This window comes from Nannobrachium achirus (genome assembly GCF_963921795.1).
Source record: "Nannobrachium achirus genome assembly, chromosome: 3".
Taxonomy (NCBI): domain Eukaryota; kingdom Metazoa; phylum Chordata; class Actinopteri; order Myctophiformes; family Myctophidae; genus Nannobrachium; species Nannobrachium achirus.
This window is the reverse complement of record NC_137812.1, coordinates 6,930,842-6,955,214: the sequence shown is the minus strand read 5'-3', so window position 1 is coordinate 6,955,214 and position 24,373 is coordinate 6,930,842. Positions and strand designations below refer to the sequence as shown.

The following is a 24,373-nucleotide window of genomic DNA, read 5'->3' as shown; positions in this document are numbered from 1 at the left end:
TAGATGGATCACACACTCTTGATTAAGCCAAGCTTTCAGATGGTCAGAAGTCTTAGAACAGCCACGCACTGCACAATGTGTTGGCATTGTAGCAGAAGGTAATCAAAGATAACGAAAGCAAAGTAGTAGTGTGAGTCCAGGTTGTTATGTTATCGTGAGTGTGAGTGTGTGACTGCCTCTTGTTTATATGCATGCCTGACAGAACCCGGAAGTTCCCTTTCGACTTGGGGGCGGGGCCTCCCTCCTGCAATCGGCCAGGAATGTTGTCTATAACTAATCAATGTCTTAATTCATAAATACGTAGACTAGGCATTCACAAGCTTTCAGCTTCAGCCTATTCCTTTTGATCACCTGTAACAATGATTATGTGGATGTACGACTTGTATAAATGTATGAGTTGATCAAATAAACTAAACTAAACTAAAAATAGCAGATCTACATGCTCCCAACACCTCGAGGTGTTGTGAGCATGTAGATCTGCTATTTTCACAATAGAACCAAGTTATACAAAATGTAATGCCTCAACTCTCAGTGCTCGTCAGGGTGGGAGGGTCCCCAGTTAAAATATGATTATTTTGGGGGTCGCGGCCTGAAAAGGTTGAGAACCACTGCTATATATGCCACAGTATGTTCACCAATCTTCACCCGTGTGTCAACAGACTACGAGATCCAGAGACAGATGGAGGTGCTGAAGAGTGGGGGTAGGGTTCTGAACGAGACCAGAGCCTTCGACTCCAAATCCGGGTAAGAAGAGAACGAGAGAACCTTGCCGACAATAAACCCCTTTTCATAATTTACCACACGTCTAAGAACAGACTGTAGTTCACTGTACACATAAACATCACACGGGAAACATCTAAAACAAATGACACAATAAAGGAGGTTGACATTATTTTATAGATATCCATCAAAACAACGAAAAAACAAACAAGACACAAAACTAGATTAAACCAGTGAAAAGCTCGGGAGACAGAAGTCACGATCAAAAGTGTGTGCGTAATTAACCGATTTAGGCCTAGAATTATTGAATTATTTAACTATTGAAAAATAGCAGATCTACAAGCTCACAGCGCGGCACCGTGTGCCGTGCTGCAAGCTTGTAGATCTGCTATTTTTTTTTAATCGTGAAAATTTGTGCAACATTTTTCAATATATTTTTTTCAAAGCAAACTTGGAACTCAAATCTCTGCTTCTGGGGGGTCCCTGGAACAACATATTTTGAGTCTGAGGCCAAAAAAATGTAATTTTGGGCGTCCTTGACATGAAAAAGTTTGAGAACCACTGACTTAGAGGAAGGATTTAGAAGTCGGGTCAAAGATCGATTCAAAGACATTCAAAGACTTTTCACGATTTTTCAAAAATAGCAGATGTGCCGCGCTGCGAACTTGTAGATCTGCTATGTTTCAATAGTTAAAGCATAAAATAATGGTTAAAGTGGTTAAAATCTAACGCAACTCGGACACGTTCCAGGTCTTTGAGAGTTAAAACGTGACATCAAATCCAGACAGAGACGTTGGTTCCACGGCCCAACAGCTTGTCTGTCTCTGCCAGGGACGGCTGCCTGCCTGCCTGCCTGCAGTATTAGCAGACTTTATTCCCATGCCAGACACAGAGGACCATGCGACGCAGCGCTCTCAGTAATTATGATGAATATGGCCATTTGGATGCTGGCTTGTCATCCTGGGTGTGTGGGTGTGTGTGTGTGTGTGTGTGTGTGTGTGTGTGTGTGTGTGTGTGTGTGTGTGTGTGTGTGTGTGTGTGTGTGTGTGTGTGTGTGTGTGTGTGTGTGTGTGTGTGTGTGTGTGTGTGTGTGTGTGTGTGTGTGTGTGTGTGTGTGTGTGTGTGCTTGTGTGCGTGCAAACTTGTGAGGGGATTAAATGTCCCCTAACGTATAGCAGGGATGGGACGATATGAAAATGTCTAATCACGAGTATTGTGACAAAATAAATCCCGATTTACGACGTTATCGCGATAATCAAAAATCCATTATCCTGGGGCGGAACATTTAGCCGATCTACAAACTCACAAGCACCTATTAACTCATCTGGTGCCGATCCCGAACTAGTTCGGCTTTATTTCAATCCAATACAATCTTTTTTTTATTAATTCACTTACCCCGAGCTGCTTGTAGAGTCGTGGGTGGTCCTGGCTCGCTAGCCGCTAGCCAGCTAGCCATTCTACTCTGTCCGACGATATATTCCATTAAAAATGGTTTAAAATACATTTTTGAGCTCCCCAATGTTCACCCGATGTTCGGCGCCGCTTCCGATGAGTACACGAGTGTGCCGATCCCGAAGTAGTTCGGCTTTATTTAATTAAATGAATAAAATGATAAGAGGCCTTCTGTAGCCTGGCTTGATTTTTGTAGCTACTAGCCGAAAGCTAACAACGTCTCGGCCGGCCGTAATTTGCGAACGCAATCGCCAATCTCCGCCTAATCCAATGAAAGGCCGCATCTTTAAAGGCTTATATCTCTTTTTTGTGTTTTAGGAAAGCGGCGCGAGGTTTATTTACGGCGAAATCGCCCAAAAATGATCTTTTAGATGACAAAATGGGAATAGCCATTCTGTTAGCATCTTCATCCGGGACATTTCCATGCCGTGCAGGAACGTGAGCACGTCAGGTCCTGGAAGCTGAAGTCCTGGAAGCTAAAGCGCTCGCCTATGAGAGATGCGCTGGCATTCCTTGGCCCCTAGAGGGCGCTGGCGCTCAAAGAGTTAAGTAAAGACGTTATAAAATCAAAAAACACTAGCCCTTACCCGTTCAAAGATATGAGCTCCGAAATGATGTGCAGTGTGTGGGTTATGGGATGTGCACTGTGCACACAGTATATGAGGGATGGAAAGTAACTTTAACTGGTGCTTGCATGCTAATATGTAGGAGCATCAATGTAAGAAATACCCGTTCCATTTAACAGCTACAGAGATACTGTGTACCGATCTGCATGATTTTTGGACAACATCTGTAACAGGGCCAGAACCCCCCCCCCCGCCCGCCCGCCCGCCTGCACACGCACACACCCCCCCCCACCCCACCCCCCGTGTGTGTGTGTGTGTGTGTGGGTTTGTGTGTGATTGTGCATGGCCTGAACAACAGCGCCCCTCCCTTAACATGTGTGGTCACAAAAGGTACTGTAGGCTAAATAGATATAGATACGATTTGTGAAAGTGATTTGTGAAAGTGATTTGTGAAAGTGACAAAAGTGTCAGGTGTGTTCATATGCTAATGGTGATGCGATTTCAGATCAATTGCTCCAGCCACTGAGGAGAAACGCTGTTTCAGACAGACAGACAGACAGACAGACACTCACTCACTCACTCACTCACTCACTCACTCAGACATTCGCAAAATTATAGTATAGATATAAAAAAATGCTATCTTGGGGTTGATTTGTTTTATGGGTTTGGGTTTCGAGAGGTACGCTGATTTGTATTGTTTCTTTTTCTTTAGGTTTATGGGTAAAACATTCAATAATCTAATCTTTATGTAATTCATAAAACCACACAAAAAAAATCACACCCAATGTGAAGTGAGCGGTGGTCGTGCTTGCATAACGTCTTCAGACTAGGATTTAAGTCTAGGATGTACAGGCTATGCTACACACACACGTTTTGCTATGGCAAAACGCTGAGGAAAATGGCTACAGAGACACACGCACAGCCACTCTACGGAGCGGTTTACCACCGCTCAATAAATCCTCACCACACATGTGTCTCTCTGTGTGTGTGCGCATGCATGTGTGGTCATACCCCTGAGTGACACTCGGGGAAGCTAACGAGTCTTCAGAAATGACAGTGAGCCTCTCTCTCACCCAGGGGCATCACAAGGGGGAAAAGTGGGACTGAGTTACTAGGGCCCAAGCTGGAGGGGCCTTAATTATTTTATACTTTAGCTATTTTTGAAAAGTTGTGAAAATGTGTGCAAATCTTTGAATATATGTACTTTTTAAGCAAACATTTGTAACTCAAATTTTGCTTCTGGAACTAAATATTTTGAGATGGGGGTGCCTCCCTGGCATCATTTTGAGGGTCCTTCACATGAAAAAGTTTGAGCACCACTGACACAGAAACATGCTCACGATTTTTCAAAAATAGCAGATCTACAAGCTTGCAGCGCGGCACTCGTGCCGTGCTGTGAGTTTGTATATCTGCTTTGCTTTGTTAAAGCACAAAATAATGCGTAATAAATGCATTCCCAGTTCCCCCTATGAAGAACATTCACGGGGGGCCCGCAGTGAATCCTTGTACCCAGGGCCCAGAATGTGGTGCTACACCCCTGCTCTCACCATCACCTCTGTGCCTTCCCATGAGGCCCGTTGCGGTGCAGTGCCCGAGGCACCAGGTGGCACGCTGCTGCAGTAGGTGGCACCATGTCTCTGCCTGTCTGGCTGTGTGTCCCCTGGGAGCCACACATGCATGGTGGCAGGGCTGTGGTGGAAAAAGTACTATTTTTACTTAAAGGGATCCCTGACTAATACGACAAATATGCCTTAATACATTATAATTGTCCTCTATAATTACAATGTAAAATTAAAAACATCTTAAATATTTTATTTATTCTAGAAATAGCTAATCTTTCACTCAATAGGGGAAATGCCTGTCGCAAGTTGATGATGTCATAAATGTAATTTGTGATCTATCCCTATGGAATTTATGGAATGAATGTGCAAATAAAAACAAACGTAATACTTCCTATGGTTAATATGAGCATCAAATCAATATTTCAAATGTGTTTGTGGTTTATTTTGCACATGCCATAAATTAGACCACACATAACATTTATGACATCATCAACTTGCGACAGGCATTTCCCCTATTGACTGAAAGATTAGCTATTTCTAGAAGAAATAAAATATTTGAGATGTTTTTAATTTTACATTGTAGTTATAGAGGACAATTATAATGTATTAAGGCATATTTGTCGTATTAGCCAGGGATCACTTTAAAGGGGAGAACCACCCATTTTCAATATTGAACATTGTCATTAACGAATTAATTGCTATTAAAAAACCTCGACTTTCGGGGTTGACTGCCACAATGTCCTTACCTTTTAACTCATCCAGTGCCAGGAATCTCCACTAGAGGGCGCCCAGTGGCCAGAGAATCCACCATAGACATGCGCTGTATATGCACAAGCCGTGCGCAGCCATGACGCGCCTGAACACTTTCCTTTGTGTCATGAACAGGAACAGGATGAAGTTAGCTTGAAGTTAGCTATTGGCTACCACTCATTTTAGAAGCCCAATTTTCGTCGATTTAGCCGTGATTAAACCTTGCGCCCCTCATAGAAAGGCATAGAACAGAGAAAATGAGCTGATAAAAAGGCCGAAATAAAGCCGAACTAGTTTGGGATCGCCGCAGAAAGAGTTAATGTGGGCGCTAAAAGGTGGGCACGGATCACAGCTTTCAAACAGATAAATCCCATTGAAAAAGACTTTACAGGCAGTAAATGAGTTTTAATATACCTTTGAGTTGTTATATGGAAATACGAAAAGAAAGTCAAGGATAATACTGTATGTCCTCATAATGAACTGTATATTGTCTTTCAGCCAGACCATCCCCATGAGAGACAAGGAGGGACTTCAGGACTACAGGTGAGAGTTGCTTTTTAGACATACACGACACTTGTACTCCGGGAACTGTGCAGAATCTGTATTGACATTGTGCCCAAAAATCTACCGGCTGGGCTCTGCTTTGGAGAAAAAGCTCCCACTTTGAAACCATATTTTTACTTTTGTGTTTTTTCCTATAATAATGCTCTACTTGATCATACTACAGTCTACAGCGTCATACAAAAGCATCAAAAGTAGCAGATCTGCAAGCTCAAAACCGCAATGCGCTTTGAATCTTGAAAAGTAACAGTTTTGGACTTGGTATGAGGTTTCCATCCGACAGGGAGGATATCTTCCCATCAGCAAGTCATCTTTCCCAAGCCTCCCGACGTCTTCCACAAATTCATCCACCCGCTAACGTAATTGGATTTGTCTAAACGGCTTCCCACACCATCTCTCATCGACTGTCAGACAGTCAAATGTTGTTTTTCCTCTTTAATGATAGGGAATAGAAGATTTATTATCAACCCTGATTCAACAATTCACATAATGTCATTGTTAGGATATGGGATAGTATAATCGATGAATATGAAGTGAAGCTAGCGAACCGTGACGGCAATCAAACGTGAACATGGACTGAAAGTGCTCCGTTGAATTGAAAGGAGTGTCTTACTGTATAGAGACCAAGAGAAGACTTCACCTGCTCAGTCATACATAATGAGTAGGGGTGCAATGATGCATTTTAACTCATTGAATGCCCTTTTCAAGATGGCCGCCAAGTACCAGGATGCCACGTTCCTAAATTTCTAGTGCACGGATAAATCTTTTGTGCACAGATCGTGCACGCCCATGCACCATATATGCACCATATGTGTAGTACTTTTTAACAGCTTTCAAACAAAAAAATCCGCTTGGAAATCCGTTCAGGCATTCATGAGATAGAAGCCTTCAAAGTCAGACAAAACAAACACTGCCACCTTCCTAAATTTCTAGTGCACGGATCAATTTTTAGTGCACGCATCGTGCACGCCCATGCCTAGATCATGCACCATATGTGTAGTACGTTTTTAACAGCTTTCAAACAAAAAAATCCGCTTGGAAATCCGTTCAAGCATTCACGAGATAGAAGCCTTCAAAGTCAGACAAAACAGCCATTTTTGACATTTTGAAAGATGTGTTTGTTATGGGGCTAAACATGCAATTTCGCGATTGCGATCATGCCTAATACATTTGAGGCATTTTTAGATTTTTTTTTATAAAAAAAAAAATTGAAAAAAAAAAAAAAAAAAAATTTTTTTTTCTTTTTTCAAAATGGCTTCCAACTCGGGAAACTCGGGCTGTGGCACCCTGTTACTACTGTAATAACTCGGGAAACTCGGGCCTTGGCAGTCAATGAGTTAATAGCGATTCGATACATATCACCATACATGGTTGACGATACGATACATGGACGATATTAGTTTATTCATGGCGATACGATTCGATTCAATGATTTAAAATCAATATAGTAACTATCATAGAAATTAAATCTGTGTGAAAGGTGTGGATAATGCAGGTATTTAAGGGAAACATGTATTGTTATGGATATGAATAAGTAAACACAGTGATTATCTGCCAAATACATGGACATTGTATATTGACAGGAAATCTGGAGGTCGCAGTTGGAACTGTTACCCCCTGCGACCCGATTCCGGATAAGCGGTTGAAGATGGATGGATGGATGGATGGATGGATGTATATTGACAAACCTGCACCTTGACATGAACCCAGAGATTACACACATTTATCGATAGACCAGTGTAGCTATATGGAAAGGAAAAGTAATTAAACTATAAATAAATTATTTTTTCTTCTTAAAAATGCTAAATACAATGCACAAGTAGGTAGTATCGATGCAATTGATTATTTGCACTGCCGATACGATACAAAATAAAACGATACGATTCGATTATTAATGAGATCATGAAATGACATGCAATAAAATACCGTAGATGTCTGAATGTGTTCATGTATGTTTACGGTCCGATCTACAAGCTCACTGTGCTTGTAGACTGGCTATTTCCGCTACTTTTGCACAACAACGTTGTGCGACGAGATATAAAACCACACTTAAAGATGTGATGACACCCCCCGAAAATTAACATTATGAGACAGCAGGTCACGTGGTCTTTCTACAAATGCTCTGACAACGGAGCGAGTGACTGCGTAGTATACTTTGTCCGTCGCACAAAATAGACGATTTACAAGCTCAGAACGTTGTGAGCTTGTAGCACGGCTATTTTCTGTCACGACCACACTAGGGAATTAACGAAAAAGTCGACTTCAACTCAACTTTTTACTGAATTTTACTGAAGTCGTTAATGCCCTAGACCACACACACAACCACACACGCGTACACACACACACACATGTTGTGTTGTGGGGAGAAGTCACTCATGCGGAACAGTCAACAGCCCCACAGACGCTCCGGCTTTGCGCTCCGGTGGGTCACAAACTTGGGGTTGTTGTAATCATGGCCTGGTGCCTTCCCTTGTCTGAGTTTCCTCATGGCCGCCTGGAGCTCAGCTGTAGTGAAGTCTCCTGACATGTTTTGGCATCCACACTGGCTGCCCTGCTCAGGGAGGATACCTCGTGTGATGTTGAGCGGGCAAAGTTTATATCCGGCATGATAGCCGTTCTTAACACCCAGCACGCCAAACTCGTTCAGTAACGAGATAGGGTCACTAGATGTCACCCTGCCAAAAGAAGTTGTCTCGTCCCTGAACGAGTCAACAATGGGTTACCTGGGACAGGTCTGCGTGCATGCTGCATGCCCTCTGAATGACGCTGGTCCATACGTCACCCCGTAGCTGAGAGAGAGAGAGAGAAAATGGCGGAGGCTGGTTGCATTGATTTCCATTCTAGGCTCAAACGTAAAAAGGGCTTTATCTCTGAATGAGGTGAAAAGAACGCCAGGGAAGCAGAGATCTGATTGTTTTCACGGCGACACTATAACGCGATGGTCGCATGCCCCTAACCACTGAAATCAATGTCATTAAAATCGCTAAAACAATAGTAAGAAGTAAATGAAACAGTTTTAACACTCATCTTTTCTTTTCTCTTATTACAATCTAAAATATGAACCCTTGTAAAAAAAAAACTAAGTTGTCCTTTAAGCTATCAAAAGGAGATCAGTTGTAGACTGAAGTACACTGGACAGCACCAGACCAGCCGGCCCGGCTTATGGAGAGACGATATAGCAGAACGATACAGACATTGCGAGCCGCAAGGTTATCTTTACTGCTGATAAAACCTGCATGTTATTTTCTGTTGCTTTGCGTGAGTTCCTCTATTCTCTCGCTCTATTTCTGTTTACTCCATTTTCTCCGTTTCCATCTCCATTTCACACACACTGACTGCCTGACTTCCACTTTCCACTTTGTCTCCCTTCCTTCTCTCGCTCAGAATCAGAATCGTTCTTGTCACATCTCGGGTTTACAGGTGTAAAGAAGTGTGTGAAATTCTTTTTTTCCCGCTCCATCATTTTGTAGTTTCCGTGAGAAGAAAGAGGATAGAGGTGGAGTAAGAGCAGGAGGAACAGGTTCAAACAACCAGTAAGACTCCCTAATTGGGAGATAAGTGACCATCGGGTTGCTTATCTCTGTCTGCAAAAAGCAACCTCATGGTGGCGCTAGAAGAGGGGCATGTGAGAAATCAGGGGTGGAGGTTGTGGTTTGGGAGATAGATAGCTTCGTAATGTGTGTGCAAAGTTGCGCGATAGTGTGTACCACTTTACCATTTTTAGGCAAGATCTGTAGGAGCAGTGTCCATTAATGTTGTCAGCAAAAAGTGTGTGTGCAAAGTTTGGCATGGATTGGCGCAACGGTGGCAGAGATAAGAGTAGGGCTAAAAGTGTAACAGACTGACGGACTGACGGACAGCCGGTGGAGGTTTTGATAGTAACTGCGACCTGACGGTCGCAATCAAAAGGATATATCGTCTCTTGTCGGGAGGAAACCTCTTATGTCCAAGGGTTTTCATTTTCACTGAACACACTGTTCACAAGTAGCAGATCGACGAGCTCAAAGCGCGTCGTTTCACGCAGAGTTTCCCACCGCTGATCTGAGTGAACTGACGGAAGACTTTTATTTTCCCTCCCTCTCTCTCTCTCTCTCTCTGCCTCCAGGTTCATGCCGGAGCCCAACCTCCCTCCGCTGACGGTGTACGAGGACGAGGCGTCGCTGCCCGGCGGCGTGGCACCCGGCCAGGCCGTGCTGGTGGAGCGCCTCCGCCAGCGTCTGCCCGAGCTGCCCAGCGTCCAGAGGGACCGGCTGCTGCACACCTATGGCATCCTGCCCGAACACGGCTTCACCCTGCTGGTGAGGAGGGGGGGTGCAGAAACTAGGGGTGGGCAAAACAATCGATTCACTCAACTATCGCGATTTTTCAATGCCACGATTTGAGAAATTCAGAATAGATTTTTGTCTATTTTTTTATTGAGGTGAAATACGTTACAATGAGTTTAAAACAAATGAGAATAATACTGCTTCTAAAGTAGTGGTTCTCTCCCCAAATTGTAATTGTTTTTGGGGGTCCTCAGATGATTAACTTAATGTGCAACATTGTTTTCTCACTCAACAATAAACAGACCAACATAAAGTTGAAGTGTATCCACGGGTTTCCAACGCCCCATAGTGCATTGCGCAGACGTTGTACCGAGCTTCCGGCGTCGCAGCCGAGTGTGATTTACAAGCTCACAACGGGCTGCATCTGCGAGGCGACGTGAGCTTGTATGTCTGCTGTTAAACCGGAAGTGTGGTCCAAATAATCTCCAGTAAAGTCCCGCGGAAAGTGACAATTTAAGGACTTTTTAATACCTCTAAAATGACAAATTTAACATTGGCCAAATTGTCAAATATTAGAGGCAGAAATTGTGAAAATAGCAGATCTACATGCTCACAACGCCTCGCAACGTTGATGGAAAGTGCCAAAGTTTATAAAAAAAGCATTGTAATTTGGGGGGAAAACATCTCAATAATCGGTATATTGAATCACAAATCACAGAATTGCAATAAAATCAATAGGTATCGAAATTGAAATCAGGAGGTAAGTGAATCGTCCCACCCCTTGCGGAAACCTCTTAACTCCATATTCTTTTAATTATCTTCTAACTTTTTGTGTTTTTCCGTAAATTGTATTTGTGATAAATTGTACTGTGATACCAAATATCACACAGCCAGCTCCTCTCCACGTACACATTAGTGATGCGCGGAAAGGCTTTTGAGGTCATTCGAATCCATCTGCACAAATTAATTATCCGCCCATCATCCAACCACATTAATTAGATTTATCCAATGTATAAATCCGCACCATCCGTCACAGCATCTTCCATATGTCAAATTATTATTGTTTTCTGGTATTCCCAGAAATGTATTGATTTAGCCTACGGAATGTCTGTTCGACTTGTTTGCGCTGCGGTGCGCTAATGCCGTCAGTCAGACCGACAGACAGACAGGCACACAAACACACAGAGAGAGAGAGAGAGAGAGAAAGAGAGGGAGAGAGAAACAAACACACACACACACACACACACAGCTTGTTAGTGGGAAGTTCAACTTACTTTGCAATATGCGCGAGGGATCAGTAAAAAGAGATTCAACTTTTTAGCGCAGTGCGACCATAGACATAGAGGTAAGGTAATGAGTGCGACGAGGCATGCCGTGATGCCGATCCGATGCCTTTAAGTGGTCGCAGCTGTTTTTTTTTTTATTATTGTGGACTGGACATTCATCATGAAAAAGTAACAAATTATACAAAATAACACACACTCACACAGACACAAGCATTCAGAGATTTAGCTTTTTTACAGATATATATATTATGTCATAATTTATCTCCTGCATTATTTCATCCGCGGTTATCCAAAATTAATTTGTGCACCGCGGATCACCGAGTTGCACCGCGGCTAAAACCGCCATCCGCGAATCACTAGTACAAATGATTTTGTTGCAGTCGGACGGGCACAAACTTGTATCTCCATTATCGTTGCTGTCGGGTGAAAATCTTGTATGTCCAAAACCGTTCGTTTTGCATTTATCATTTTAAAAATGATTTAAACTAGTGAAAACAGCCGATCTACAAGCACACAACGCCTCGCACCGCTAGGCGCTGTGTGCTTGTAGATCTGCTGTTTTCACTACTTTTGTGCGACGGCCTTGTATGATGAAGCAGGGCTTTGCTTTGCGAAAGAACGCACACATTTGAAACTTGGAGATACGAGGATTCGACCCGACAACGACAATATTGTAGCTTTTGGTGTTTTTTCGTGAATTAACGCCCGACTTGATCATACCACAGCATCGCACAAAAGAAGCAGATCTACAAGCTCAAAATGCTTCTCGAAGCACAGTGCTTGAGTTTGGAGATCTGCTGCTCTTGCTATTTTTGAATTTGATCCTGAAAAGTAGAGTTTGGGCCATATGGACTTGTGATATTTGATCATTAAATTTTAATGATCAAGTATCACAAACCTCGAGATCGATATGCGACGATAATACAACGTTTATTTTACATTTTCCGAAGATTTTCAAGAAACCAGGATTAGACCACACATTATGCCATTCTCTCTTTTATTTTTTTTATTCCACGATTTTGTAACCCATTTTTCATCCGGTGTCACTGTCAATTATATAATGTTATCCAGGGCGCTATACTCCCTCTGCCAACCTGGGGAGACAACGGACTGACCTCATGCTTTCCTTCTATGCATGAGGAGTCCAAGTTGCTTCTTTTCACCTGACAGGGGGGAGTTTCCCTAGCCTGGCGGGGCCCGACGTCATACTGCGTTCACTCACTCATTCCTTCCACAGTATAACGTCTGGCCTTCGGCCTATTGGCAGCTTGAAAAGTGGGCGGGAGTACTTGCCTTGACAGACAGACTCCTCTGACCAATCAGCGTAGCATAACATCTCTCAGCCAGTCGGAAGAACGTCAAACAAACACGTCTTTTCGGCCGATAAACTCCACTAGCGCATCCCCCGTGTTCCTTTTTAATTGTTGTAATTGATTCCAACTCTGAAATAACTGCACTTATTGCTTGTTTTATGGTTAGAGCGTTAACTGTTACACTTGTTGCATCGCGAGGGCAGCCATTGTTGTTTTGAAAATGCTGCAGGCTGCAGCATGCATCTACGTCACCGTCTACACATGGACCAATCAGGGAAATCTTTTCACTTGTTGTCAGGAAAGACAGCTACGTTTGTTGTGCGGAAGCAGTCACTGATTGGCTCCGATCAGAAAATAATCATAATACTCGCTGCCAATACCTGGAAGTCCAGATGTTATACTGTGGAAGGAATGAGTGAGTGAACGCAGTATGACGTCTAGAGTTTCCCCGGTTGGAGGTAGTGCGTGGCAGGAACACGTTATTCCAACCAGTTCCTTTCCCCTCCATCAGGCGCCCCGGCTAGAGACCAAGATTACGGCATGTTTTTTGTAAGGGTACATACCCTAGGAGACACGGGGAGAACATGCAAATTCCTCCCTAAAAGGCCCTTTTGCCAACCCCACCTAGGGTATGGGCATAGGGTATAACAATATTGATATAATATCAATATATTGCCCTGCTGTAGTGGGAGGGGGGCACACAGACAGACACACAATGAAAGACAAATGTAGTGAATGAGAGAGAGAGAGAGACAAAGAGAGAACTGTTGAATCCCCTTTGTTCATTTAACCCATTTAGAACGGGTACACATATTGTGTATCATTATTTTATGCTTTAACTATCGGTGCCGCACTGCGAGATTGTAGATCTGCTATTTCTGAAAAATCGTGAAATATTCGAATTTTGACCTGATTAGATTTTTGGAAAAACCTACGTTTCTATGTCAGCAATCTGGCCAGCCATCGTCAAAGAAAAGGTCCTTTTCACTTAACTGGAGCTCAGTTAGTCTGTTCTTGAGAGACTACTATGTCAGTGGTTCTCAAACCTTTTCATGTGAAGGACCCCCAAAATTATATTTATTTGGCCGCGGACCCCCATCTCAAAATATTTAGTTCCAGGGACCACCCAGAGGCAAAATTTGAGTTACAAACGTTCGCTTTGAAAATGCATATATTCAAAGATTTGCACACATTTTCACGACTTTTTCAAAAATAGCAGATCTACAAGCTCACAGCGCGGCACTCGGTGTCGCGCTGTGAGCTTGTATATCTGCTATTTTTCACTGGTTAAAGCATTCAATAATTCTAGGCCTAAAATGGGTTAACTCGGTGAGTGAACAAATGGAACCAAATGGACCCTGAGGAGTTTGGCTGTGAGAAGTGATTTCCCAACACATAGTCAAGTATGTCTGTCTGACACTGGGGGTGCGTGCGCTTGTTCAAAGTGATTACTGCCTTCCTTGACATTAGTTTTACTCTTCTCCTTTGAATGACTGTACGCGTATAGAAATATGCACTCGCCTGACTCCGACCCTGCAAGTTAGAATGAATGTCCTATCTTATACCTAGTATACTAGTTAGACAACTCAGGGCGACATGCAACCTCACCCAAAAGGGCCAATTCTTGGCCATCTGGCCAGTGATGTATATCGGACCAGTTACCCATATATGGAGACCCCTGGTACCCATATATGGAGATCCATGTACTGTATATGGAGATATGCTGTGAGAGTCCAAACATGCTTACTCAGTTATTCGTTATGTGAAAGTCCTATGACGTCTATGACATCTGACATCATACCCCTTTATGCCCATACATGGAGATCCCTGTCTGTAGAACCAGCTGTTGGTGTGGTATGTGACCAAAGTGGCCTCCATATATGGGCATTCCCATATGAAGTCCTGTTAGATATGGGCTTTATATTGATGACATCAGGGAACTCCATATATGGGCATAAAAGCGATTCTGTTAGTGTGACATCACAGTGATGTCAGAGCGGCATGCCCATTCTGTTAAGAGTGGTTCCCCTGACATCACAGTGATGTCAGAGCATGATGTCAGAGTGACAAATCCATAGAACCACAGTGTCAGGCGCTATAGACAGAGATACAGTACATACGGACAAGCTGTGACCGTTCACATACTAAACTGCGTTCTACGGTCGCAACAAAATAAATCTATTTTAGCTGTGTTCTATATTCCACACTTTATTTACTTCACTCTCTGTCTATGAAGACTCTTAAGATACTTTTTTCTTAACTATTGTCATTGGCCGCAGACAGAGGTCACTTAACTAAAATTGGGTAACTCGTTAACATCATTTAGGGTACTTAATTCATTAATGTGCACCATAGTAAAAAAGGTCTTAATACTTATGAATATATTTCATTTTACGTTTTTGCAGCTTTTGCTGACCTTGGATATTCAATTTTAGGTTTAGCATTTAGGTTTTGAATCAATCATCAATCATAAAAAAGCTACATGTCTCATTATGTAATTCCACAAATGATAGAAATACTTTAGCAAGGCTCTTTACAGCAAGGCTCTTTATGTCATTGGTGGAATGTCTTTCTTTTCTGCACCAATGTCACTGAGACGTAATTGTACTGTAAAGTGTGAGGAATATGTGATAATGACTTCATTCTCCATCCATCCATCTATCTAGCCTTGATGTACGACCACACACATATTACAATTATGAAAAAATTAAAAAGAAAGAAAGAATGAAGTATGATTATTTTCTTAGCTTAGATTATCCAATGCTATATTAAAATTGCCTAATGGGTGGGCGGTTGGGGTTTGCTCCTGTTTTAAGAAGAAATAAATATTTTATAGTAACATTAATTCAATTTTCACCCCAAATTGATTATTTAATTATAATCAAGTTGAGAATAGTAAAAAAATAATGGCACAAGCCTGTGAGTAGGGCTGTCACGATTAACATTTTACATGACAATTAATTGACACGATGGCGATTGGCGATTTAATTGTGCTTTTGTCTTGGACAATTACATTTCTGTTTGGCTTGTACTGTAGGCTTTGAAGTTGCACATATGGCAGATATGACACATAACCTAAATATACAAAGAAATTACTGACATATTTGACACCTTTATACTTAAAAAAAAGAACATTGATAGTGGAAATAGTCGATCTACAAGCTCACAACGCGTTGCGATGCAGCGCCTTGTGAGCTTGTAGATCGACTATTTCCACTATTTTTGAAAATGTTTGAAAATGTATGAACTAGAGGTCTTCACGGGTCCAATTTTAACTACCCGAACCCAAAGGGACCCGGAGAAAATGGAGCCGGACCCATATGGCCCCGTCCATAGGCGATTCTAGCCTCTTCCATCAGGGGGTGCAAGACCTCTATTACCGCATGCACACAACGCGTGTGCGAAAAAATTGCGTTTTTTAGCGGTTTTGTAATGTTGTTTTAACGGGTTTCTGCTGTTTATTTTTTACACAAATGTAACACAATATAAACAAAAAAAGTGTAAAACAGGTGCTTCTTTTTCTAGACACCATGAGCATATGTCTATAGGATTTATTTACTTATTTTGCAGACAGAGGCAGCACAGCCAGGACATAAAGCCAAACATCAAGTTAATCATCATTCATCAAGCAATCAAGCAGTCATTTACAGTGTCAAATAAGCATTTCACAAAAACAAATAATAGTAGACAAATCCTTATTACACAATGAACTGCAGCCTCCGGTTTTTGGCACTTGCATACCGATCAATTATTTTCTGCACTTTAATTTTGTGTACTTTCTCAATCTGTAAAATGCCTATATCTGACACTCTTTTATCAGTCATGGTTGTCTGTAAATACGTTTTTAGTTGTCCCAAAGTAGAGATGCCATGGGCTCGCGTGGGCTCGGCGAGCCCACACTTATTTTGCTTATCAACCCTTTATCAATAAAAACAGCTTGCGTGCATGACGTCATGAATTTAGAGGACCCACTTCTAAAATCCATATCACACCACTGGTCATCATATCAGAGAGTCACACAGCCGGCCAGCACAGGTGTTAATCTCACAGCCCACCCACAGTGCCTGCCGAGTGCCACCGCCAAGCAAGCTGATTCAAAATAAATAGGCTAAGTAGGTCTTACATTGCAAGCAAGCAAGCTGAAATACTTGCCCCTCCACCTCTCTTTTTGCGCACATTTTACAAATCACGATCACTGTTTTATTTAATAATTATAAAATAAAGTTACATTACAAAAAATAAATAAAAAAAATGGCCGCCTGTTGGCCAGGGGGTGCAAGTGCACCCAAGGACACCCCTTAAAATCGCCTATGTATGTATATGTGTCCCAGCACCCCCAGCAGCTAGTCATCTCGGGGACTGTCATTATTCCCTGTAGCCAAAATGATTTTTTTTTTTTTTTTTGCTCTTTTTTTTTTAATGCCACAACAGCATCTCATAATATCTAGGCTACATTTCACTTAAACGCCAGAGCTTAACTCTGCATGTAAATAAGACTTTTTTTAATTAATGTGAGAGATCGGTACATAATTCTGTTAGTCCTCCCAGTTTATATTAGCTAAAATGCTAACTAGCCAGCCTTTGTTAGCCGTTTGTAGCCAAATGCGGTAATATCGGGACTCCATTACTTAGCGAAGCAACCCACAGTATTTATCCCATTAATTTAATGCCACGTGTGTTCCAAATGAACAATTATTAACCACGTAATGTATGATTTTGTGTATTATTATTTATTATTCTTCCGCCGTTCTTCCGCTGTTTCTTCTTCTACGCTGGTGAAATGATCCGTTCCTGCCTGGAGGCGTCTGTGACGTATGCGTTTGTCTTCTGTGAAGCTCCGGTGCGGAAGCTTCCTTTGTCACTGAGTTAGCTTAGCATTGAATAGATCAGTGTCGTCCTAAACTATCTAATTCTAACGTTCAGGGTGTTTGTTTTTTTTGACAATAAATTGACAGCCAAGAAAACATGGATGGAATGCAATCGTTCACTCGCCGTCGGAAAGTTGACTTTAGAGTAGACTATTCTGGTTGACTGGCTATGAGTGGCTAACGGCTAACGCTAGCTAGCGTTAGCTAGCGCTAGCTGCAGCGCTAGCTGCAGCGCTAGCTGCAGGCTATAAACAAATAAAACGTGACCCAACTCTATTGCTGCTCTCTTCTACAAGCTCACAACGCGAGGCGGTTAAGCCTGTAGATTGTGTTTTATTATCAGGTCAAATAATCCTTCTGATTGAAGTTACACAAACACTGATTATGCTACATTTAGCACAGTTAGCCCTGTTGCACACGTAATAAGTTCACTTCAACCTCGTGTTGAGCAGTTAATCCTATTTGCTACGTACGTCTACAAAAACCTTCATATTTCAAAGATAACGTGCTTACTGAAGTCTCACAGATGTCACAGTATGGTACGCTCAAGCAGAATTACCCGTATCTTTCGTATTGTTTAATAAACTGCATTTTAATCCGATCAGATGCCATTTTCTGTTGTTTTTCAGCCATGCGACCCCATCGGTTGCGAGGTGTACTGCACTTAGATACATTAATACCTTTTTAAGGAAACGACGACCGATCGGATTAAAATGCTCCTCATTAAATAATACGATCATTACGGGACATTCTGCTGGAGCGTACCCTATGGTGACATCTGTGAGCCTTCACTAAGCAATTTATCTTTGTAATCTGACCGTTTGTGTAGACGTATGTAGCAAATTGGTTAAACTGCTTCACGGTTGGCGCACTGTAGCGTCTTTACATTTAGCCCAATAATGCTTGAGATGCTGTTGTGGCATTATCTTTTTAGAGAGCAATAACTAAAGTTTAAAACATACATAAACCACTTTAGCCCTATGTTATACCAAGGCTATTTGAAAATAGACGATCTACAAGCTCACAACGCATTGCGGTGCGACGCGTTGTGAGCTTGTAGATCTGCTATTTTCAAACATTTTGTACTTTTACTTTTGGTACTTTAAGTACATTTGGATACCAATACTTTTGTACTTTTACTCAAGTACATTTTTTATTCTGGACTTTTACTTGTAACAGAGTGATTCTACATTGCAGAATTGATACTTTACTTTATTATAAAATGTTGGTACTTTTTCCACCACTGTGTAAACGTTTGTGTTCTCATGCCAATAAAGCTTCTTTGAATTGAAGATTGAATTGAAGATTGCTCCCCATGTGGCGGAGTCAGGTCATTGCAGGTTAGAAATTTATTTAAAACTTGAATATCTCAAAAGTACTATTTCAGCATGGCATCATTCTATAAGCCATATCTTCAAAACTGTTGGGTCAATCTCCACAACCAATATATCATTTTGTAGCTATGATCCCCAGCTTTCAAATGAAATGAAAAAATGAAAATGAAAAAAATTGCAATGACTGGCTCCTGGGGAGATTGGGACACATATGTATTAAAAGAATTCCAAAAATATTAAAATATGTATTAAAAGAATTCCAGAAATATGTGTGTTCCCGTCTTGGAAGGTATTAGTTACAAATAGGGGTTCCTGTCCTAAATGGGTTAAGCAGTAGTTAACCTTTTCATATCTAGGACCTCCAGATAGATATTTGTTTGGCTGTGGAGCCCCATCTGAAAATATTTTGGTAAAGAAAATATTGTTGAAAATAGCAGATCTACAAGCTCCCAACGTGTCACCTCTGCCCAACCGAGCGTGGAGGGACCAAGTGTCTCTGGACTTCTCCTTGCCTCTCCTGAGCAGTCTTGCGTGACGCGTTTTGAGCTTGTAGATCTACTATTTCCAAATAGTCAATGTACAGTATGTACTAGTAAGACACCTGAGGGTGGAATGCGACCTCAGGGTGACATGCAACCTCGCCCTAAAGGGCGAGGTCGCGCCAATTCTTGACCATCTGGCCAACCACAGCGTTTCTCTGACGATTCTAGTTGTTGTCATTCTGGGGGGAGTTTGTTCATGTTTTTGTGAGGGTATCAACCCTAGGAGACACGGGGAGAACATGCAAACTCCACACAGAAAGGCCCTATCGCTCACACCCTAGGTTGGGTTTGCGATAGGGCCTTTCTGTGTGGAGTTTGCCTAAACATGGAGATGTGGTACAGAAGGACTCATATATGGGCATAAAAAGTATGTCATGTGACATCACTTCCTGTACAGACAGTCAGACAGACAGACAGCCATTGACTCCGACCTAACAATGGCTACTGTCTATGACGGTAGTTCCATATGACATATTGGACTAGACTATCTCCATATATAGTGTTATCCACATCTCCATGTTAGGACTCATATATGGGCATAAAAAGTATGTCATGTGACATCACTTCCTGTACAGACAGTCAGCCATTGACTCCGGATTAACAATGCCTACTGTCTATGACGGTAGTCCCATATGACATATTGGACTACACTATCTCCATATATAGTGTTATCCACATCTCCATGTTTAGACAGCCATTGACTCCGGCCTAACAATGGCTACTTTCTATGACGGTAGTCCCATATGACATGATGGACTGGACTATCTCCATATATAGTGTTATCCACATTTCGTGTAGCCGCCCTGTACAGGAAGTGATGTCACAACTCGCTGACATCACACTGACATCACAGAGGATACGGAAGGACAGTCACGAGGATACGGAAGGAAGGTCACTCAAGCGACACGGTTCTTCAGAGTATATGCGACCTTCGGTCGCAATAAAGTAGCCTGGGTGCCAGCCTGATACTCTACGTGGATTGGTTTTGTCACTTCACTTCTCAGTCTGGACAGCCTCCTATCTCAGGGAAGTGGGACATAGAAAACGAATGGAAACCAACCATTGCTTCTTATTGGTCTGTGGTTCGGGGCAGGACAACTACACAAGTGTGTATTGGCTGGCTGATGACGTAGCTACCCTAACCCTAGTCTGATTCGTTGGAACAATATCCAATCAGCAACGACGTCGCCTATGTCACAAGTGACGTTCGGAAATACGAGTCAACTGAATCATGGCCAGACTGAGAAGCAAAGTGACAAAACAAATCCACGGAACATAGCGTAGCAGGGTGGTGCCCGGGCTACGTATAAAGTGGTTAAACAGATTTTGATGCTATATTAACACACTTAGCTGGGGACCCCCTGGAACCCCCCCAAGGATCCCTGGGGGTCCCCGGACCACTGGGTTTAAGAACGAGGTTTGACGGTAGCGTAGGTCACCTCACCGTCGTCCTCATTGGCATCATCGTGTGTCTTGGCTCCTCCCCCCACCACAGCCCTCGTCTGATTGGTGTGGACAACAGACGCGTAGGTCAGGCTGTCCTAAGGGTCGTTCTGATTGGGCGATGGACCGGGTTGGCTCGCTTCTGCTGCTGTGCTCTGATTGGTTGAGGTCAGAGGAATGACGTCGTGGGCGGGCGTGTTCTTCCTCTTTACCAGGAAGAAGATGACCAGTGCTGTTGCCATGGCTACGACCACACCCACCGCAACGATCACCACGATGACTGAGGAGAAGAGGGGCAACTGTTACACTTTGACGCTATACTTTGTCTCTTCCTTACTTCCTTCACAGGTGCTACCAATGATGCTAATGAAGGCTCTCTTCATTAGCTCTCGGGGTTCCTTAAAGGAGTAGTTCACCCCCAAAATGACTTTTCTTCTATAGATTACTCACGGCATGGAGACTTGAGTTCAATAATAAAAATATAAAAATAAAGATATTTGTTGCATTCCAAGACAAAAATTTGATTATAGTAAATTTACCCCCATTGATTCCGGATGGGGACCCGAATGGATTTGGGTCCCCATCCAGAATAAATGGGGGTACATTTTTTGCAATCAAATTTTTGTCTTTGGAATGCAACAAAAACCAAAAACTATTATTGAACTCAAGTCTCCATGGCATGCGTAATCAATAGAAAAAAATCACACCTGTGTGAACTGAGCGGTGGTGGGGGGGGGGGGGTGCCTGTGTGTGTGTGTGTGTGTGTGTGTGTGTGTGTGTGTGTGTGTGTGTGTGTGTGTATTGCAGTTGATGCTCAGGGCAGGCTAGACTCAACAGCACCTCTCTGGTCACCCAGGGTACTCAGGCTACACCAGAGGCTACATACAGACAGACAGACAGACAGACAGACACACACGGCCACGCTATGGAGACGGTGTGACCACCGCTCAAAAAGTCATTTTGAGGGTGAACTACTCCTTTAAGTTTGAGAACCACTGTGCTACTCTTAATGGAACAGAGCCTTCATTACGCTTGCGGTTCAGCACTGCTTAGTTGTGACAGGCACTAACCAATGTGACAATGTAACACTGGAAGAACACACTCCCATCAGCCGCTCAAGTGTCAAAGTTCAAAGGAACAGCAGGAAATGCCCTATCCCTAAACTTCTTCGCCTTGAATACATTTGATACAGTTCAAATAGCTGATCTACAACGAAACGTTGTGAGCTTGTAGATCAGCTATTTGAAAATATGAAAATAGGGACTGTGGTCTTTTGAATAAAATCCCATTTAGTTTAATTGACATATTTTAGACATCTGAAATGTTTTAGTTTTAGTTGACTAAATAGTTGTAGCGTAGTGTGGTTATATAGGCAACTATGGATTGGTTTAAACAAAATGTCTCAAGACATCCCATTAGCCGGTAGGCCTGTATGGGGTAAGTTGTAATGTATATCATATGCCTCAGATGTAACAAGGGGTTTGTGAAGTCCCCATACCTTACCTGTTTGTTGGGGGGTGGAGGCAGTCATAGTAGCTTTAGGTGGTGTTCCGGTGGGAGCATCAGGTGGAGGCTTGGATGGTTGGGTCGGTGTCTTTGCGTCTCCTGGGAAGACGATGGTTAACTTCACGTCTCCGTGCAAAGCCACCTGACATGTGAACTTGTTGGTCAGGTCATGTTGGCTGCTGGTCAGAGTGATAGAACATCCAGGGCTCTGAGAGTAGTCTGTTATCAGGGTACCGTCCTCATTCATCCATCTCAGAGTGTTATACTCACAGTTCATATCGGGTCCAAACAGAGAACATGTCAGTGTCTGTTCTGTCCCACTGTTTCCTCTGGTGATGTCCAGCACAAACAGATTGATGTATTTATTGTCTCCAATTTGTGTGTTGTTAATCCATTGTTGACAGTTATAACTACCAGCATCTTCAGCTGTGACATTTTTAACAGTCAGAGAGCAGTTAGATCCCCAACTCATTCTGCTTGCTTTAGATTGGTGTAGTAGTTCACTGTGGCTAATCTTGCCACCAAGATTAGCCACAGTAACAGCTTGGTTGACCTTTCCGACATAAATCCACGTAGTTGACCCACAGCCAGGATGTCCAGGTAACACGTTAGATGGCAGACTGACAGTATCTCCAGGTCTCTTGTACAGGTCGACTCTGTCCTGTAGGGTGTTGTCAACTCCAAGCAGCAGAATGAAAACCAGTTGAATCCCTTTGATCCTAGACATTCTGATCTGAACTGTCTCTGTTTTGGTGTCTCTTTGTCTCTGTCTGTCTCTCTGAGCCTTCTCCTGTTTCTCTGTCTGTCTTTCTATGTCTCTTCGTCGGTCTCTCTGCGCGGTCTTACTGTCCGTGTGTCTCAGTGTGTGTCAGTGTGTCAGTGAGGCTGACTATAAACCAGGTAGTTGTGGTTCAGTCATTCTGCTGAGTGTTTCCTGTGACAACTTTCAGTTCAAATGCAGAACACACTTTCATTTCCCTGTATTTTAGAGACTCTAAGCCTGAACAGTACAACTTGGTGTGTGATATACTGTATAGCATAGGCGATTCTAGCCTCTTCCATCAGGGGGTGCAAGACCTCTATTACCGCATGCACACAACACGTGTGCGAAAAAATTGCGTTTTTTAGCGGTTTTGTAATGTTGTTTTAACGGGTTTCTGCTGTTTATTTTTTACACAAATGTAACACAATATAAACAAAAAAAGTGTAAAACAGGTGCTTCTTTTTCTAGACACCATGAGCATATGTCTATAGGATTTATTTACTTATTTTGCAGACAGAGGCAGCACAGCCAGGACATAAAGCCAAACATCAACTTAATCATCATTCATCAAGCAATCAAGCAGTCATTTACAGTGTCAAATAAGCATTTCACAAAAACAAATAATAGTAGACAAATCCTTATTACACAATGAACTGCAGCCTCCGGTTTTTGGCACTTGCATACCGATCAATTATTTTCTGCACTTTAATTTCGTGTACTTTCTCAATCTGTAAAATGCCTATATCTGACACTCTTTTATCAGTCATGGTTGTCCGTAAATACGTTTTTAGTTGTCCCAAAGTAGAGATGCCATGGGCTCGCGTGGGCTCAACTTATTTTGCTTATCAACCCTTTATCAATAAAAACAGCTTGCGTGCATGACGTCATGAATTTAGAGGACCCACTTCTAAAATCCATATCACACCACTGGTCATCATATCAGAGAGTCACACAGCCGGCCAGCACAGGTGTTAATCTCACAGCCCACCCACAGTGCCTGCCGAGTGCCACCGCCAAGCAAGCTGATTCAAAATAAATAGGCTAAGTAGGTCTTACATTGCAAGCAAGCAAGCTGAAATACTTGCCCCTCCACCTCTCTTTTTGCGCACATTTTACAAATCACGATCACTGTTTTATTTAATAATTATAAAATAAAGTTACATTACAAAAAATAAATAAAAAAAATGGCCGCCTGGTGGCCAGGGGGTGCAAGTGCACCCAAGGACACCCCTTAACACTTTGACTGCCACAATGTTAAGGTTTAAAGGGTTTTCCCCTTGCCACCATTGACGCCCATTGATTTCTGACGGAATAAATTGAAAATGGTAGGATGTACGAAAATTGACAAAAATTTCGGAGAAACTTGAGTCAGAACCCTAGTTTTCACCATAAAACTTTCGTCCATAAAAAGTGTAGTACTGTGGAGATACCTGAGGGAGAGC

The 24,373-nt window shown here is 42.5% G+C and overlaps 2 protein-coding genes across 2 annotated transcripts in view; one reads left to right on the top strand and one right to left on the bottom strand.

Moving 5' to 3' along the window:
* The window catches only part of gatb (glutamyl-tRNA(Gln) amidotransferase, subunit B), a 129,485-nt gene that overhangs the window by 65,266 nt on the left and 39,846 nt on the right, over positions 1-24,373 (top strand). The window contains exons 7-9 of the mRNA XM_080721952.1: positions 660-744; positions 5,549-5,593; positions 9,717-9,909. Coding sequence (XP_080578078.1) covers positions 660-744; positions 5,549-5,593; positions 9,717-9,909 — 323 coding nt within the window. The remainder of the gene's footprint in view (positions 1-659; positions 745-5,548; positions 5,594-9,716; positions 9,910-24,373) is intronic.
* LOC308281697 (uncharacterized protein) lies at positions 19,546-22,526 on the bottom strand. Its single transcript, XM_080721953.1, has 2 exons — positions 22,166-22,526; positions 19,546-20,942 (listed from the first exon to the last, which is right to left on the bottom strand). The coding sequence occupies exons 1-2, from the start codon at positions 22,443-22,445 to the stop codon at positions 20,761-20,763; spliced, it is 462 nt and encodes a 153-aa protein (XP_080578079.1). The 5' UTR covers positions 22,446-22,526; the 3' UTR covers positions 19,546-20,760.